The sequence below is a fragment of the Akebia trifoliata genome, chromosome 10 (assembly GCF_017979445.1).
Source record: "Akebia trifoliata isolate Shusen 1 chromosome 10, ASM1797944v1, whole genome shotgun sequence".
Lineage (NCBI taxonomy): Eukaryota > Viridiplantae > Streptophyta > Magnoliopsida > Ranunculales > Lardizabalaceae > Akebia > Akebia trifoliata.
In genome coordinates this window covers 421,977-441,425 of record NC_141384.1, presented here as the reverse complement: position 1 = coordinate 441,425, position 19,449 = coordinate 421,977, and the positions used below count along the sequence as shown (strand labels likewise).

Below are 19,449 nucleotides of genomic sequence, written 5' to 3'. Positions count from 1 at the left end.
ACACCCTTCCTACAAAGAATATACTAAGTCTTTTCTAGGTTTCCAAAAGGAAACATCAAAAGTAGAGCCGGTCATACTCCCTTATTACAAAAATGCCACTAAGCTAACAAGTGTGCCTTGGCACGAGACTGACATGTACCACTAAGCTAATAGATATACCCTGATACGGGGGCTAACATGACTTCATAACGAGCCTTACATACTGTTACATGGGTGTTCTCGGGTAGTTCCAGGGCGAGCATACACCTAACTCTAGGTGACGAAAGTTATGGCCGTCACACGTGGGCAGATTAACGGGTGGGTCATTGTGGAGCTTGCATGACAGTTGATGAATGCCAAAGCAAGAAGTTGTGCTTGTGAGACTTGTGACTACAGTGGTACCTATATTGAGCTCAGGAAGCACGTAAGGCTCAAGTATCCCTTTGTGCGTCCATCAGAAGAACATTCAGAGCGGCAACATGCCTGGAGGAGTTTGGAACAAGAACGGGACGTTGGTGATGTGCTTAGCACAATGCAGTCAGCGTTTGTGGAGTGGCATGTACGGTGTTTTCGCTACTGAAGGGAACTCCCTGACCATTTTTTTTGCTTTTCCAATTTTTACGACTTGGGACCGGTAGAAGCAGCTGGTCTAGTTTCTCAACATCTAGAGGACAACAATCTGGGCGTAGACGACAATCAAGGAATCAAGGGAGAAGGATGACATTTTGGGGGGAAAATTATGATTCCAGTTCTGCTGTCCCAGAAGAGAATGACAATGATCCAGGCTTGTGGCGCCCCGATGAACCGAGATGACAATGGCAGATGACATTCTGTTTCAGTCCATTGCTGGTTTTTGGTTTTAAAATTCTAAAAACTATATTTTTATATTTATAAAAATTCAATAATATGTTCATTTGACTTGCTCGAGTCAACTTGATTCATGAATGATGCTCTCTTTCCAATTCAATAGAAACTTCATTGCCATGCCATCAAAATGCAACAGCATAGCATGAGTGGGGATGGTGACTTCATTGCTATATTAGTTGGTGAAATTTCATTCATAGATCATCACAATACATATAATTGTTTCATAAAACCAAATTATAAGTTCTAGTTTTCCAGCAAAAATCTCAACAATTGAGTACTCACTATAAATATCTTGACAGAGAATCTCATTTCTCATTACTAAAAGAACACAAATCACTCAAGCACAATCCGACTGATAATAATTCAACTTTCTGATTTCAGAATTCCTCAACTCCAATAAATGATTGAAACACAAATAAAATCAAACAAACAAATATTTGGAAGCCTGCTAGCAATCAACATATCATGAATGATGGGAGTGTGGACTATTTCGATAAAGATTCAAATCATAGTTGCGAAAACAATGCTTGTTTTTTTTGTTTCCAGAAGACGGCTGGCAGGCTTACTTTCACCTTTGGGTTGTCTCTTTGATGAAAGCCACCTCCTCACCACCAGCAGATGGTGACAGAAGGTGTTTATCTTGATCCGCGTCATCACTTTCTGTGGGCTCGTGTGGGGTGGTGATCGAAAGAGATTCAGAACCATCTTCATCTGAGAAAAGAATAATAAATTTAAGACTAATTTATAATGCAAACTGAGCAAAATTTTGAAACAGATTAGACAACTAACCAGAGCAGCCATGGTACTCAGGCAGCTGTTTCACCGTGGTAACTTGTAGGCTCTCAGGAAGCAGACAACTGCACACAGCACCTGAAAATGAACCAGATTCTACATCTTCAACCCTTTTTTCGAAGATGCATAGATATCACTACCAAAAAGGGGGATATTTCAGCTGCCTTTTCTCTTTTCTTTCTAATTAATAAAATCTTTTACTCAAAAAAAAAAAAAAAAAAAAACACAGTAAAGGTACTGAACTCGGAAGGAAATGTTTTTATACCTAACCGAGCAAGCCGGTTCACCCATCCAGGGACCTGTTTGCCCGTCAATCTCAAGGAAATGTCATCCGTAAAATGGTTGCAATTCTTCGAGATCAGGTGATACGTGTCCCCGTGGTATTCTGCAGCTACGCTTCGTATAAATGCTCGAAACTCGGTAGGAGGCATGTTTATCTGGCCCAATGAGATGGAGCATCTGTAGATAAAACCTGGACAACGCTTTGGTTCCACCTCAAAAACTCCACTAACAGGGAAGTCGTGTGCTCCAAATCCATATTCTTTACCATGGACTGTTTTCACAAAATTCAAACAATCTTCAGATAGAACCAATATTCAAGTGAGAAAGGAGCAATTATCTATCAATAGTAACACTCACTTGTGGGATATATGATATTTATTGTTAGTCATTGGTCCAAGAAGAGTTAGGGCTCACTTATGTCATTGTTTCATATGTATTTATTTCTTTCCTCACTGTTTCGGCTCTTGTTGATGGTTGATCAGGTTGTGCTTTTAATGCTAGAGGCAAAGTTCTGTGGAGACTCTTACCATTTTCAATTTGCTGGTGTATTTTTTTTTTGATAAATATAAATTGTATAAATAAAAAGAAAGGGAGGCTGAGGTAGCCCCCAAACAACAACAATAGAAAAGCAACAAGGGAAAAGCAAAAAGAAATAAAAAAAATACACGCCCAGCGGGGAGCTAACTAACACCAAAGATATCCCAGTTAAAAACAAAATCTTGGAAACGCACTCCCTCAAAGTCTTTGCTCATCTTTGACCTCATGAAAAGAAACCCCAAAATCTCTAAGATCACTGTATGAGACGAGCTCTCTTTGCAATGGAAGACCCTGTTATTGCGCTCTCTCCAAAGACCCCAAGCAATGGCAAAAGGCAGGATAGCCCAGAGAAATCTCTTTCTTGAATAGAAGATATTGAAACTCCACCCTTCCAGAAGTTCAGAAAAAGATAAGGGAAAAACCCAATCCACATGGAAGCGAGCTAAGAAAAACATCCAAATAACTCGGGAAAAAGGACAATGACTAAGAATATGATTAACAGACTCCCCATCCCTATAACAAAGAAAGCAAAAGTTTGGAGTAATCCACCCTCGTTTTATCAAATTATCCAAAGTAAGGATTCTACCCAACAAGGCAAGCCACATAAAAAACGATACCTTAGAAGGAACATAAATGGACCAAAAGCCAGATGGTAAGGACAAGACTTCACCCGACGGCAACAAACAATAATAGAAAGACTTAACAGAGAACTTCTTATCCTTAGCCTTGACCCACTCCCTTTTGTCCTGCTCGTTCTCTCTGAATTGGATCGAATTCAAGAGATCTAGAAGAGATGTAACTTCCGTCAATTCCCAATCGTTGAAATTCCTCCTAAATCCCAGATCCCAAGAGTCTGTGTTCCCGTACCGAATCAAACACTGCCTAACAGAGTTATTTTTTTTCAAAGAGCAAGTGTACAAGGATGGAAATTGAGTAGACAGAGATAAATTTCCGCACCATAAGTCCTCCCAAAATCTGACCTTGTCCCCCTTACCCACTTTGAATCTAATCTCCTTATCGAACTTATCAACACCCTTCAGAATACATCTCCACACACTGCACCCATAGGTCCCTGTAGCCTCTATACCAACCAAATCTCTTCTCTCCGTATTTTGCCTTAACCACTTTCCTCCATAAGTTATCTCTCTCTTCCCCGAATCTCCACAGCCACTTCCCCAGGAGAGCTTTATTAGAGATTCTCAGCCCTCGGATCCCCAAACCTCCCTTTTTCTTTGGAGTGCAAACCAACTTCCAATTCACCAAATGATACTTTCTACCACCATTATTATCATTCCACAAAAAATTCTTCATAAGTCTTTCAATCTTAACTTCCACTGATTGGGGCAGCGAAAACAAGGATAAGAAGTAAATCGGAATACTCGTTAAAGTACTTTTAATCAATGTAACCTTACCCCCCTTTGAGAGGTATTTAGCCTTCCAAGTACTCAATTTCTTTTCCATTTCTCAATGACACCCTCCCAAATGTTTTTACTGCAATACGAAGCCCCTAAAGGTAAACCTAAGTAGGACGAGGGAAGCGTATCACTCCTGCACCCCATAGTAGCTGCTAAAACTGAAAGATTCGGCACCTCACCCACACCAAACAACTTGCTTTTCTGCAGATTGTCGTGTAAACCTAAAATTGCTTCAAAACAACCTAATAACACCCGAAGAGTTCTCACTTGATCTCTAGAATTTGCTGGTGTATTTAGAAAGATAGGAATGGGGGGAAAGAAGGAGAGGTGATCATTACTATCACGAACATCAAAACAAGCTTAGTCTATTGATGCAAGATTTAAGAGGAATTCAAGCGGGTCTTCTTGGAAGATGCTTATCTATATGAGATTATTTGATTTCTTGTTAGTGTTGAATGTGTTGGATTCCATCTTTTCTTTATGCGACAGATGTCCCTACCCCCTTTGGAAGTGGGACTTATCCATGTAAATACACCCTGCCACCACAAATGGGTGTATCTGTTGAGTTTAGTCCCAAAAGTAAAGACCAAATGTTAAGACCCAAACCAATGCTCCAAGAATACCTAGGCGACGTGGGAGTATCGCTCAAAGTATCAAGTAAAGTTGCAGGTGGGGAGACTCGATCTCATGACCCTGAGATACTTAATTTTGAGATAATATCCACAAAATATCACTTTGGAAATTTCTTGTCAGTCTTCACATGCAATCTTCAAATTTGATTAATTGATAAGGGATGTCTGCAATAACATTGTCCAAGCATAAGCACTGTGGTAACCTAACCAACATTTAATATGGACTACGACATGTCACCTCGAGATGCATATTACCAACTTCTAGGTTGAATCCGATAGGTTTTGGATACTTGTAAGATGTATTAAGAGCATAAAGATCACACAAAGGAGATCAAGAAAACCTACCAAGAAAGGACAAATGCAACAAAATGAACAAGAATAAGCACAAAAATTGTTGTCCCAGCAAACAAGCTCCTTCCAAAGTGCACCACAATTCGAACTTCGAAGGGAATTGAAGAATTATACTTTTCAAAAAAAATAAAAAATAAATTAAAAAAATAAGATTATATGGTAACTGTCAATAGTGTATTAAAATTTATCCACAAAAATGAAATTATTTAGTGTGGGGGCTTAAGCAAAACTTCAAAGGGAATTTATGATGCGGATTAGCAATTGATAGAATCTAGAATAATCTAGTCGCTAAATTGGTAACAAGAAGACCTAGGGGGTATCCAAAACCACATAAAGACTTAGAGATTTGAAATTGATAAGCTTGAGGCGATAGCTCCGCGTGCGACTCTTAAGCTAAGAAAGGAACTAGGAGAATTTATAAATGCGGGTAAAAGTGTAAACATCAATGGTAAGGCATTCCATCAAAGCAATTGAAGTTGAGAAGTATCCTTCGCTCAGCTCCTTGACTTAAGCATCAAAGTGTATGCAGCTATCCCTCAGAGCTCTATTCTGGGAAGACAAAAAGTTGATCCATTGTGCTCAAGATCAGCCAAGAAGTCAGAAAGACAACAATATTGCCAATTTTTTGCATCAACAATTTTGTGTCATATATTGTAAGATCATGACTTGAGCAACACGATCAAGATCCTACTTGGTAAACTAGACTAAGCCCGAGGTTGCTTCCAACACAAACACTCCATCACATGTCCATTGGCTAGGCTAGATGATGGAGGAGGTGCTAAAGATGGTATAAGATCAATATGTGCGTAGGAAGGAAATTGTTTGAGAAAATGACCCAGAGCATGTTGATGTGCATCAAACACTAAATGCTCCCACTTCCCAACGGTGTCAAGAATCATCATTCCTAAAAGATGACAAACCCCAACACTAACCGAGTCTGAGATTCAAGTCCCAAGTCAAAAGCTTAGCAATGGCGGTGCAACCCCACTCTATGAAAGACAAACAATGTTGCCATCCCAGCTAGAGGTCTGCATTCATTGAACCTAGAAGAGATTTTCCCTATAGTCCTAAAGGAGACTAAAAGGATGTTAATAGTCATTTTTTCCTTGCAATCTTTGTCATAGGGCCACAAGGGAAGTTAGCAATACCTGAGTTCAAGATCCAAAATGGTCATGATGACCTATAATGTACTTAATGCATCACTAGGAACTTCATGCACTAAGAGGGAGACTATACAAATGTGCCCACATTTTCCCACCAGTCTGCAAGAAAACATGTTAATGTGTTCCATAGCATCTACCAGGGCTCACTAACCTGAGCTCCCTGTTCATGTGTTCATCTATAATAGAAAGTCGACGATAAATGTTGATTCTATTATCAACTTGGTCAAATAGATGGTGAGATGATCCAATGATTCCAATCCCAACAATTGCGGGATATGCAAAAAAGCAGTACAAATGAGATTGGATCTAGTGAGAAGAGAATTTGGGCAATGTACCTGACGTATCGAAAAGGCTTGGAAGAACCAACTATTTTGAATCCAAAATATTTAATCATCCTAATGTTTGCATACTTATTGGTAGCTATAAAAGGTAACCACGTTATTACTCAAGAGAATCCTACATGATAGGATCTCCTAGATGCTGCTGCCATCTGAGAGCCCTCTTTGATATCTTTGTGTTAGGAATGTTTATTTTGAAATCTATGTAATAAGGAAACTTTCTCTCTTTGACATTATGTCTATGGAAAGTGCACACTGTAAATCTCCCATAAGAGGAATGTATCTTCTATAATTTATTATAAATAAACATCCTCTTTCTTCAACGATGGTGAGAGAGGAAGACATTATAGGGAATTCAATCTTCACTTGGTATCAGACCAGTTGATCAATCCTTCTTCACCACCTATGGCTGCCAATTCTTCCAACTCAAACAATGTGGTTGAGAGTTCTCACACACAGACATCCGATTCCACCCCCATCCTTCAAACACCATCTCCTACGCCCTCCCTCTTCCCTCTCCTTCCTCACTCATATTCACCATCTCATTTCTGTTAAACTTGACCGAAATAATTACTTGCTATGGTATTCTCAATTCATGCCTTTACTAATCAGCTATGACTTAGTGGGCTACATTGATGGGTCTCTCCATTGTCCCCCTCGTATGCTCCCCAATGGCGACGACTCTATCAATTCCGGCAATCTCACTTGGCGGAAACAAGATCAAGTACTTCTGGGCTGGCTTCTGTTATCTCACACAGAACTTGTGCTCGCTCAAGTTGTTGGACACACCACCACTCGTGTGGTCTGGCTGGCACTTGAGAAACAATTTGCCTCACGCTCTTGTGCTCACCTCATGCACCTCTAACACGAGCTACAGACCATACAGAAAGGTAGTTAGTCTATGTCAGATTATTTCTCTCGAGCAAAACAGCTCACTGATAACCTTGCTGCATCCAATCATCCTATGCCGGAATTTGATTTACAACAGTGTATTCTCAATGGCCTCAACTCTACATATGACGCCGTTGTGACTTCCTTGACTGCCACCCTTGAGGATTTCCCCATGGATGATTTCCAAGCCCATCTAATGGCTTTTGAGATGCGCATTAATACACAAAATGCTGCATTATCAATATCTTCGTTGGCTAATGTTGCTACCACCAAACGTGGTCCTCATGGCCCTCCACCCTATACATGTGGCCAACAAAATCAGCAATGCAAACGCAATCATGGCTGTAACAATGGCCGTAATCACCAAGGACAACATCCTCAGTATCCACCCCCACAGGCCGGCCTTGTCAATTATGTGGATGCAAGAACCACACAGCAGGGACATGTTGGTACAGGTTTGATCAAAGTTATCTTCATTCTCCATCTACAACACCCAATGTTGTTGCCTATGTTGCTGCCCATACCTCCCCATCTGACATCAACTGGTACCCCGACAACGGTGCTACTTATCATGTTACATCTGATTTGAACAATCTTCACATCCACTCCAAGTATGATGGTCCGGATCAGTTGCATGTTGGTAATGGCTTTAACCTTTCCATATCTCATGTTGGTAAGTCCACTTTCACCCATGACAATAAAACCTTTGTCCTTGACCACATTCTTCATGTTCCTAAAATTTTCACAAACTTATTATCTATCTCTAAATTTACCTCTGATAATAATGTTATCTTTGAGTTTCACCCGACCTTTTTTGTTGTTAAGGACCGATGCACGGGGAAGGTAGTTCTTCAAGGGCCAAATAAGGGAGGTCTCTACTCACTAGGATGCTATCGTGACACTCCACCATCTCTTATCTTCCTGTCTGCCTTCATTGGTGAACGTACCTCCATGGACACTTGGCATCAATGTCTCGGGCATCTTATGATGAAGACTGTTAAAGCAGCTCAAGAAATTGTGAGAAATCCAACAAAGATTTCTTCAAAGCTTTCAATCCAAAATTGAGAGAAATCCAACAAACCAAGACCCCATCTTTTATTTTTCCAAACCATTAAGAACATAAATTCTAATTTCTGAACTAATAAGCACATAATCATAAATAAATAAATAAACAAAGCAAAAAACCCAATTCACAGTCCGAAATTTAATCATCGAAACAAAATTTTCCTCTCATCCTAAACTAACCGAATTCGAGATCATGCAACTACATACTAAAACTCCAAATCCAATAATCAAAGAACAGAGACGATAAAATTACACCACGAAAATTACAAAAACAAAAGGAATCAAAAATAGAAATCAGAGAAATATCTCACCTTCGATTCCAGAATGAAAGATACCCATTCCGAACCAGTACATGTAATCGTTGATAGGGGTAAGATCGTAAACATGCAAAGAAACTTGAGTCCTGTAATTCCCATCGCTGTCTTCTGAAGCCGAGTTCATCTTCTTCGCATAAATCTGTTCTTCTGCAACTCCTCAAAACCCCAAAAAATATCAGCTTTGCAACCAACCTAACTAACTAACCACATGTGTGGATCTTTCTCAAAGACAGACAGACAGACAGACAGACAGAACTTTGCGAGTGAGGAAAAAAAAATGAAATTTTTAAAGAAAATGAGTAGCGAAACGAGTTCGAGTTGCGTTTATGCGATCACTTCATATAAAGCGAATGTAAAAAAAAAAAAAAAAAAGCGAACACAGACCGACACGTGTCTGGAGAAAATAAATTCACTATAACCCAAACTATAAAAGCTTGATATTTTCGCATACAACCTGCCTATATAATCCAATATATATATATAGATGAGAAAAGCTAGAGTAACTTTCTAGGACACTCCGTTCAATAGTGAGCTGACGTCGTAGTATGCACAGAACCATAGATACTTTTTCCTCGCATCTCTAGGAAAAGTATCTATGGTTCTCTGCACATCTCCACATCAGATCTGGTGATTGAAAAATTTTATGTTTGTTTCCTAACCGTCTACTTATTTTTATCATTTGATTTTAAATAATATACCACATGGCACATGAAGTCAAAATTTGAGTTTTGTAGAGAATTAGTAAATATATGTGAATCAAATTATTGCAATTGTTCAGGATAGTTTGTTTTAGCTTCTAGGATCTATTAATCAGTTTTAAGTCTTTAAGATCTTGTTTACGGATTCGAATCAATAATTATAAATTTATAATTATCAAGTCAACTCCATGTTTATATAAGTTCTTGCTATATAGGATTATAAGGGAACATTCTCTTACTTTGAAGTGGTCCCCTAAAATAATGATACCACACATCTAATTGTATGTGAATTTTGAGTACTAAAAGGTGCTCTAATTAATAACTAATAATAATATAAAAAAAATTAAGTTTATCAAATCAAAGTGACTAAAAGTCTAAAAAATCATCCAAGCTTAATTTCTTAGAAGAATAAAATGAATATCTACAAAATAGGAATGGAGACTAGGGGTGTCAATGAGTCGGTTCCTAAGGAACTTAGAATTATATAACCATTATATTAGTTCGGTTCCGATTTCAAAATAAATGGAATCAGAATTGAAAAAGCCAAAATTACGGGTACTCATCGATTCCAATTCTCTAGAATCGAATGAGAAAAAAATTTAAATCATTATTTAAAAAAAAAAAAAATTATATTCAAAAATTAACATATTATCAACAAAATTGTTAACTTAGTTATAATTTGTTATACTTAAGTACTTAAGATACAAATTAATTATTTTTTTTCAAAAAAAAATATCTATCTTTTTTAAAAGTAATAATTTTTTAGAAGAGTAATTCATTTCAAGTTTCAATTGATAATTTATATGAAAAATTGAAGAATTTTATATAACATGCATTTATTTTTTAAATAAAAATATCTTAAATCATCTATAATATGAAAAGAAATGACAAAATAAATTGGTTCCAGGTACCCATTGGATGGAACCTAACGGTTTCAACTCCTATTGGTTAGGTTTCATTTTAGACTCTCAATTCTAATAAAAATAGATCCGAAATCAAGGTATTCGAATTCGATTTCGGTTCAATTGAATAAGTACCCATTGACATCCCTAACGGGGACAATTAAAATAGATATGAACTCATTATCAATAACAAAAGACTTGGCTTTTGGATAAAATAAAATGTTGGATCATGATTAATTTAGCAGATCTCAAATCTCTGAGATAAAATTATTGTTATTGTTGTTGCAAGTAATTAAAGACTGCGCACAAGTCCATCGAAAGATCCTTTATAGGATTAATAATGCGATCAATAAAACATTCTAAAAGACCTTACAAAGTGGGGTATCAAACATTTCGTAGTTGAAAAATACATCAAATCTATGGTTTCAATGATACGTTAAGTTTCCCTCCATTGGAGAACGTGGAAGTCAATAGACCAAATGACTAGCAACCATCCTGCACATGGCAATTGTAGTTAATGAGACCCACCATTTGGTATGATGCATCATGGAGTTTGACAAGTTGGTCTATGATGATAAGCACTCGTCATCATCGTTAGGAAAATTGAATCCAAGAAGTAGGGGACCAAACTTGAATGGGATTCAATTGGGAGCAACGATAGAGCTAATAAGGAGTTAGTGGGGGCTATTGCCCTCACAGAACTTTGTGATATGCCTATATTTTCAATTAATTACATGCTCCATTTGTCCCCACACCCTCAACCCCCCTCCCTCCCGCCGCCCGCCCATTTTTTTGTTGATGACATTGTCTCTTGACCCGACCTTCTCATAAATTAATTGAAAATGACCTAAATATCATTGCTTCAATTTCTAACTAAAAACCTTTGAATTTCTCCCTAAAGCCATTCATCTTCAAGTTCTTCAACTATACAATTAACCATAATTTGCCTCCATTACAAGAAAATCCTAACTCTACCCTTGGTTGGGAGTTGATCCAAACGTAGTCAAAGTTCAAAGCATTCAATCCAATTCAAGCCTAAATCCAAGCCTAACTTAATTGGATTGAGTTGGATTGTTAATTCAAACCTAAAAGTAAATGATGAGTATAGAATGAAAACAATCACACATTTTTACATTTTGGTCTCTTAGGGAAGGCATAGGTCAAAGGAGGCATATTTCTATTTGAAAATACATGAACTATCTTTAATATTTAATAGTGTAATGATTTTCTAATGCCCTGCTCTGACAGACACCCCTTACGCCTCCCATCACAGAATCGTAGATCATTTGCCTTGGGATACATATAACCACAAATCTTTTTCTTATGTATCCAAGGCAAATGATCTACGGTTTTGTGATGGGGCGTAGGGGGTGTCATATTATCATGGCTCTTTTTAACATCAATCAAAATGTTGAGAGACATGTCTAAATGATTTAAAAAAAAAGGGGAGGGGGATTGTCAAATTTCCTTCATATAGAACTCACAAAAAACGCACAGCACCCTAAGAGAGTAACACTTGGTGCAGAAAGAATACATGAAGCTGGTTTGCTATCCAACTTCCAGGAGTACATCAATAGAACTCACAAAAAACGCACGTGTCGTATATAATTGGTATTTTCATTGTATCCGTATCAAATAGTACAAGAATTTCCCGCTCGGATTCAAGTGTTGGTCCTCCTCACATAACTCTCGCACACTGACACACGCTCTCTTCCTTTTATTTCTCCTGAAAAAAGAAGATAAACAAACAAACTAAAAAAAACTCTCATTTTCTTAGATCTTCAGTCAGTTTCAGTCGTCGAGAAGGATAAAATGCGGAGAAAGCGTTTTAGGGTTAGGTTTTCGAAACATGGATTCTCCTGAGAGCAATAAGATCGTCACCTCTACTTCGGCATCTCCTGCTGTTCAAGTAAAATTCCCCTTTTTAATTTCCTTATAGTTTCTGTACGCCAATCTGTTCGTCTGGTATAAATCGTTTGTCTGTTTCTCTGTAATTTTGTTTAATCTGTTAATTATTCATGTTCTGTGTGCATGTTAGTTGGATCGGCCTTGAATCTCTTGCATTGCTGAATTTTTTTTTTCCTGTTCGATTGTAGTTTTCGCATTTTATTGCTGTTTAGTGTTCCTGATCGTGTTAATTCTTTCATGTTCTATGTGCATGTTGGTCGGATCGGCCTCCAATCTCCCGCATTTCTGTTTTTTTTTTTTTCATGTATGATTGTAGTTTTCAGTATATATTGCTGTTTAGTGTTGCTGATTGCGTTGTTAGATGGATTTGAGATTTGATCGATTGTTGGTATTGCAGTATTTTGAGTTTAATTTGGTAGTTTTATTAAGGTTTAGAGTCTAGGGTTTCTACATTTACGTTTAGGATATATTGTTCATTTTGGGAGGAGGATTTTAAGTGGATTCGGACGATATATTGTTCATGTTTTGGTTTTGGTTTTTTTTTTCTAAATTTTAAAATCATTGTTATTTTGATTGTAGGATTCCCCTTTTTTCAATTACCTTAGCAACCTGTCTCCTATAAAGCCAGTCAAGGTTGCACATGTGGCTCGGGCTTTTTCAGAACTTAATTTTCCTCCTCCACCGTCTGTGTTTACATCACCACACATTAATCCACAACCAGAAACAAGTTTTCTGAAAAGGTATCATGCATCCCAATTTTTCGTGTATTTCGTGGTTTCAGACTGGAGAATGTGAATTACGGTTTGGTCTTTATTATGCCAACATTTCTAATACCTTTTCAGGTCACAATATCCTCTCTCATCCAGTGGGAAGCTCTCTCTTGAACATGATGACGAGGGAAAGATATTCACAGAATGTTCAAATGTTTCTGGACAACCTGTCACCCAATCAATGATTGGGTTGGTTCCATGTACTCAGAAGGAATTTGATAGTAAGAGGACTGTGCAAGTCCAATCCTGTAGTCCTTCATGGTTTGTTGATGAATACTTGGTTGATCCCATAGACGTGGAATCCGCAAATTCTCCTGGTTCAGGCACTAATGATGAGCCACAAGAGTTACAAAGTGACTGTACGAGAGAAAAAGAACCCATTTTGAAGCTTGATGATTGCAGTGATGATGAGAGAACAAAAGATGATTGCGGTGATGATGAGAGAACAAAACACATGGAGACTGAAATGGCTGCACCGCTGACCACTTTAGAGCAATCTGAAGATGATTTGTTAGGGAAGTCACATGTGTGCCCAGAGGGAATGTCTGATAAAGTCAATGATCTTGTTTTCTATAATCTGTCTCTGGAATCTGCTTCTGGGGCACAAGATTGCCAACATCTAGCAGTTCAGGTTGCTAAAAAAAAATTTCCTCTATTGTGGATTTTGATGAGAAAATTGTACTTCTTCTGAAAGTCTTTCTCACCATGGATTGCAGGATGTTAAGCTACAGCATGCAGATGGTGGGCAGCTGGTTGAATATGATTGTAATCTTCAATTGCTGCCTGAATCTTTGCAGATTGCTCCAGCTTATGTAGATCCTGATAAAAACTCAGGAGCAATATCCAATGAACCGGTTGAGAACATGTCGTTTGATTTAGTGGTATGGAATAAGATACCTATTGTAGCCGTTATGGTTAAGTTTCATGTACTAGGAAAGATGGAAATGTATATCTTGTGTTGCTGTAACTTAATATAAGCTTGCACAGGAAAATATTACAGTTACCTCGATATTACTTAAGAGTTTTAACCTTCTTGTGACTTAAAAGGCTATCAATTTTAGTTCTATCCATTTGTTTCCTTACTAAAGGATATTGTTTTATCTTTTATGGGGATTTGTCTCCAGCTGATACCCAGTTTGACCTTGCTATACATGAGACTGTGAGTACAAATATGTTGAACTGTTCGAATTGGATTCCATATCTTCTCATTTCTTCCTCTTCTGCTCCTTTATCATGCACTTCAAATCCTAAATGAACTGTCAGCAGCTCTAAAGATTATCACTCTAAACAATCAAGTTAGCACGCTGTAGGCTCTTAAATACTCCCACAGACCATAAGATCCCTCCTAGGCCTCTGTAGTTTTAGTATTAAGATATATTGGTTTCTTTCCCAATCTTGTTCCACCATGTCCACTTCATTCATAGCATCTCATTACTTTAATTTACTGTGATGCTATAGTGAGAATGTTAATATTGAAGTATTCAAAGAGTTCAAGGGGGTTTTCTTTGAAGATCTTCTATGTCCTTGGGAAGCAATGTGTAGTTGTGAGGGGCTGCTTTTGTGCTCTTAGTTTGTGCGACTCAGGTCTCCTCTCCTTCCTCTTTCTTCAATAATCTCATTTATTAAAAAAGGAAAAAAAAAAAGGCAAACAGTAAATATCAACCTGATCAAACTGCTACTGGGGGCAAAGTGAATTTTTTTTAGAGATGGTGTTTTTATTTACATATATGTGTGTGTGGTTGAAAGAAATACTGTCAGGTCTTGGGGTTTTTTCTGTTAGTATTTTGCTTTTAAATTGCTTGCTGTGAGGAATTGCTAATGTCAATGTAGGAGGCCAGTCAACATCACCGTGGGACTCGTAGACGTTGTCTTCAATTCGAGGCTGCTGAGGCTCACAGAAACACTATTGGTAACAGCAGCAGTGTTCGGAACCCAAAAAACATCTTTCCCAATTCAAAATTGCCTGCAAATCCTACAGACTTGGATAGCTTGGATTCATCTCATCTGGAATCAAGTGCAACTTATAGGAGCAATGAACCAGTCAACATTTCCCATAACAGAATTTCAAGGTTGACTCTCGGCCCTATCAAAACACCAAAAGTCTGTTTTGATAAGGCTGAAAGATCTGTTCGAAATATTGGAAACTCTCTCATAGCAGCTCCCATGCCGTCTGGTATCGGTTTGCACTTGAATAGCATTGTCAATGCTACTGCAATGGGCTGCATTGAAGCTCCAAGCATGGAATCAACTGAAAAGGATAATTCCAATTTACAAAGGGAGAAGTCACCCTCTGTAACTAAGCATTGTTTCCCTGAAGAGTCAAAGAGTAACTCAAGTTTGGCTAGAAATATTTCGGCTAACCATAATGATGATCAACAAGAAAGTCTCGCCATAGTGCCAGAAAGTTCTGCCACTTCTCATTCACCCTACGGTATGACACCTATGTCCAACATTCTGCAGTTAAAAAACTTATTCACATGCGTTCAACTGATAAGAGAAATTTTGCTTCAGAAAATGCCGACACATTTGAGGAGTTCAACCAACTGAGCCCAAAAAAGAAGAGGCAAGTGAGTTTTTCCCCTAATAATATGACACCAATTATTTCACTGGGACCTAAGATTTAGGATTTGAGGTTTACAGGAAGAGAACATCATACACTATGGAGAATGAGGGTTGCAAACGTTGCAATTGTAAGAGGTCAAAGTGTTTGAAACTGTAAGTGATACTTGAGTTGTGCTAAGGATTCATCTTAAACTTGTACATTCTTTTTATTACAAATCAAATTTGCTGTTTTACTCATTCTTGTTCGCAGTTACTGTGAGTGCTTTGCTGCTGGAATGTATTGTGCCGAACCTTGTGCATGCCAAGACTGCTTCAACAAACCTGAATATGAAGATACAGTTCTTGGGACTCGGCAACAAATTGAATCACGCAACCCACTTGCATTTGCTCCTAAGATTGTATCCCGTGTTACAGAATCTTCAGCAAATAGTGGGGTAGGGATTCCCTCTCAAGCTCAATTTAAATGTTTCATTTTCCCTTGTGAAATAAAACCTTCTACATCAAAATCACATTTTGCAGGAAGATGGTGGCCGGATGACACCTTCCTCGGCGAGGCACAAAAGAGGATGCAATTGCAAGAAGTCCATGTGTCTTAAAAAATATTGTGAATGCTATCAGGTCTAGATTTTCGTTATTTTCTGCTCTATTCTATCATGTATATAACTATTTCTGCTGCCCAACTTATTCTGATTGGGCATACTTATTACTTTTCCTGTCTTATAGTCTGGCGTTGGATGCTCTGATGGATGCCGATGCGAGGGATGTAAAAATATATTTGGCATCAAAGAAGGTAAGAATTTTGTTCACAGTGACCATGTGCTCCTCTCTCTCAGAAAAAGAGGGGAAATGTATGATGCTTATATTTGGTTAACTTGGTTTTAATAGCTTTTTATATTCTTCTGGAGCCTCATTCCATCAGTTGTTCCTGCCATGAAAACCCATCTGCTGAAAATTACATGTTGTAATCATCTTGGTGAATAACCTTGTAGGAACCAGTTCTTTGGTTTCTATGGTATTAGTTGGATTAATAGTGCTTCAATCCCAATTTATGCTACTCCTTCATGCAAGTTTCACGTACAAACCTTTCAGAAATGATAAATAGGACTTCCTGAAGGGGAATAGGGGTTTCTTCTGATTTGTATCCTTTGAGGCTATGTCTGAGTCTCCCTTAGGTTTTGTCAACTTTGGGTATATCATTGGAAAACAACCTCAGTTTGTCTTTGTTTGCAACACATACCCTACCTATGCACATGGTGCAAATAAACTGTCTTAATGTTACGAGAAGCGTTTAAAATCTCATCTCGATGCAATGTCTTAAGCAGAAGAAAACCCGAGATTGTCTCTATCGAAACTCTGATACATCCCAAAACATTCTGTGTCCTAAATTCTCACATCATAAAACATTCTTATCCATGACCACCATATTGAAAAGTGTGAACAAGCAACTTTATTCACATGATCACATCGTGTCCTCTTTTCCATCTCTGTAGTTATCCAACACTCAGAAAAAATAATATATTTATATAGCTACCATTTGTTTTGCATTTATTGCTGTTTATTGTTGCATGTGCCAAGTAGTTGGAGTTTTTAAAGACTTGTTGGGATGCTGCAATCGCACAAGTTTAGTGGTCAGTGATTATGATCAATTTATTAACCATGGATGCAAAGGGGCATTTCCACAGCAGCAGTTTCTGTGATTCAATCTACAGTTTTGTGGCATGTTGCTGTTTTGCTTCGAACTGGCTTACTTATTTTACATTGAAATTTGATTCTCTGCAGAACATTATGGAACCACAGAAATGGTACATAGATGGGATGATGAAGAAAGTTGGGAAAACCAGTCTGATGGGAATCTGGATATGGTGGATACCAGGAGCAACTTTTCACACCCAGAGCAGTGCCATGCACGCAATCTCTCACCCCCTATACCAGTAGTCCAATGCTCAAGGTACAGTTCATAGGATAGTAGCATCACGCTTCCATTCTTCATAGACCGAATCTTAAATTCTATGCTGTATTATACAATTGTTATTCCAGATCTGCTTATTTATCCATTTGTTAATTTGTTTCATTATCCATCAACAGAGTTGAGGTTCTGAAATCCCAGCTTCCTGCTAGTAGATATCTTCCATCACTAGAATCCAACACTAATATTTTATCATCATATGGGAAGCGCCCAATATCTCTGAGAAACTCAGATAGCAATGACAGGGAAACAAAAATGGGTGAAGGAAATAAGGAAATAGTTTCTTATGATCTGGACTTGGAATGCAGTGTGGCACAAACTGGAGATCAATTCTTGCCAGGGCGGGATGGACTTGCTGATATATGTGATCTCACTCCACTACCGTGTCCTCCCTCTAGAGTTACACCCTCTTCATCTTCATCCAATACCAAAGACTCTACAAAGGTTTCGCAAGTCCAATTGCATCATGGAAGTGAGCAGTTTTCATTGGTTGAGTCCCTTCGTTGGCGTAGTTCACCCATAACTCCACTGCCCAGGTTAGGTGGGAACAAGTTGCCTCAGGATCCCAGTTCTAATGCAGGATATGAAATTTTGGAGGATGACACACCTGAGATACTGAAAGACACTTGCACCCCCATCAAGGCTGTTAAAGTAAGCTCTCCAAATCAGAAACGGGTTTCTCCTCCACACAGTTACTTGCACGAGCTAAGGTCAAACTCTTCCCCAGGTTTGAGAAGTGGTCGTAAATTTGTATTGAAGTCAATTTCTTCATTTCCTCCTCTCACCCCTCACAGTGATCCAAAAGGTAGTGGTAGTGGTGACAAGTGAGTGATGCTTGTGGACTTGTTGAGGTAAGTTGTAACCATGTTTTGTAATTTGACTTTCAGATATTATCTTCCTTTATTTGCTGTCATAGTTAACAGTGGTTGTTTATTTGATTCTTGCTTCTGTAGATTCGGTTGTGGTGGCATGTGATGATTGGACAAGGCAGATCCTTACTTGCAATAAAGACCCTACAGTTTAGAAGAACTGGGATGTTTCAGTACCAACACCGTAGGAAATCCTATATGTATGTTATATGCACTATTATGGGTACTACTAGAGATCCTAGGTAGAGATTTGTTCAGATGTTCAAAGATGGCAGATAAAACATAAAGAGTATTATTATTGCAAATGCATCATCATCTAGACTTTCTCTTTCTTCCGGTAGGTAAAAGAGAAGCTCTCTCTATTGTTGATGTCATTGTGCCACATGTCAAATGTTTGTTGGGCTGTGAGCCAACACATAATAGAGCATGCAGCAAAAACAATTTTCATTTAGCATTTCTCCTTTTTTTTTTTTTTATATCGAAAATTACCAAAATTTGAAAAAAAAATAAAAATTCAGCACTTTAATTTAAATTAAATTAAATTTTCGATACTTCAAGTGCCAATTTAAGTTCATTTTGACAATTATCAAAAAATTGATACTTTTTTTATTAATAATTTTTAATTTAGATTCTTTTTTTGGGTGATAATTTTGCCTTCCATTTATAACCAAGTTGCTGGTAATTCTGTTGGAAAATGCTGGAATGACTCAAAGGTGACACACATGATGTGGTGGCTCGCACATAACCATAGATGCTTTTTACTCATATCTCGCAGAAAAGCATCTACTAATGTGCAATACCACGTCATTGTGTCACCCTGTGTCTCCCTTTATATCACCCCAGCGTGACTCTTTTTGTTTAACGGGAAGAGAACATGCTAAACGTGTAAGTTTTCTTTCCACTGAAAACTGAATTTTGTTTGTCCACAACAAATTTCTGGCTGACACATATTTAGTGACACAAATTTGTTGGTTAATAATAAAAATAAATAAACAAATCGATGTTCTATGATATGGAATCATCTCTTGCAAGTTGTAACTAAGATCTATAAAAAAAAAATTAAAAATTAAAAGTTACGAAATATATCATTAAAAATTAACATAAAAAATAAATTATGAACTCTAATGATCAGAAATAAAAAAAAG

General features: G+C 37.8%; 2 protein-coding genes across 3 annotated transcripts; one reads left to right on the top strand and one right to left on the bottom strand.

Moving 5' to 3' along the window:
• Positions 1-1,124: 1,124 nt before the first annotated feature.
• Positions 1,125-8,923, bottom strand: LOC147392544 (deSI-like protein At4g17486). Its single transcript, XM_086456136.1, has 4 exons — positions 8,624-8,923; positions 1,904-2,191; positions 1,636-1,716; positions 1,125-1,557 (listed from the first exon to the last, which is right to left on the bottom strand). Exons 1-4 carry the CDS (start codon positions 8,751-8,753, stop codon positions 1,415-1,417), a joined length of 642 nt encoding a protein of 213 aa, XP_086312262.1. The 5' UTR covers positions 8,754-8,923; the 3' UTR covers positions 1,125-1,414.
• A 2,996-nt stretch (positions 8,924-11,919) lies between these two features.
• Positions 11,920-18,740, top strand: LOC147392543 (protein tesmin/TSO1-like CXC 2). 2 transcript variants are annotated; one of them, XM_086456132.1, is made up of 13 exons: positions 11,920-12,138; positions 12,717-12,877; positions 13,004-13,538; positions 13,624-13,788; positions 14,738-15,338; positions 15,419-15,470; positions 15,548-15,622; positions 15,720-15,903; positions 15,989-16,087; positions 16,193-16,259; positions 17,249-17,417; positions 17,555-18,286; positions 18,389-18,740. In XM_086456132.1, exons 1-12 carry the CDS (start codon positions 12,079-12,081, stop codon positions 18,261-18,263), a joined length of 2,877 nt encoding a protein of 958 aa, XP_086312258.1. In that variant the 5' UTR covers positions 11,920-12,078; the 3' UTR covers positions 18,264-18,286; positions 18,389-18,740. The 2 variants fall into 2 exon arrangements, with proteins under 2 accessions (XP_086312258.1, XP_086312257.1); XM_086456131.1 differs by having other exon boundaries at positions 11,921-12,138; positions 12,980-13,538; positions 18,389-18,739.
• Positions 18,741-19,449: the final 709 nt, after the last annotated feature.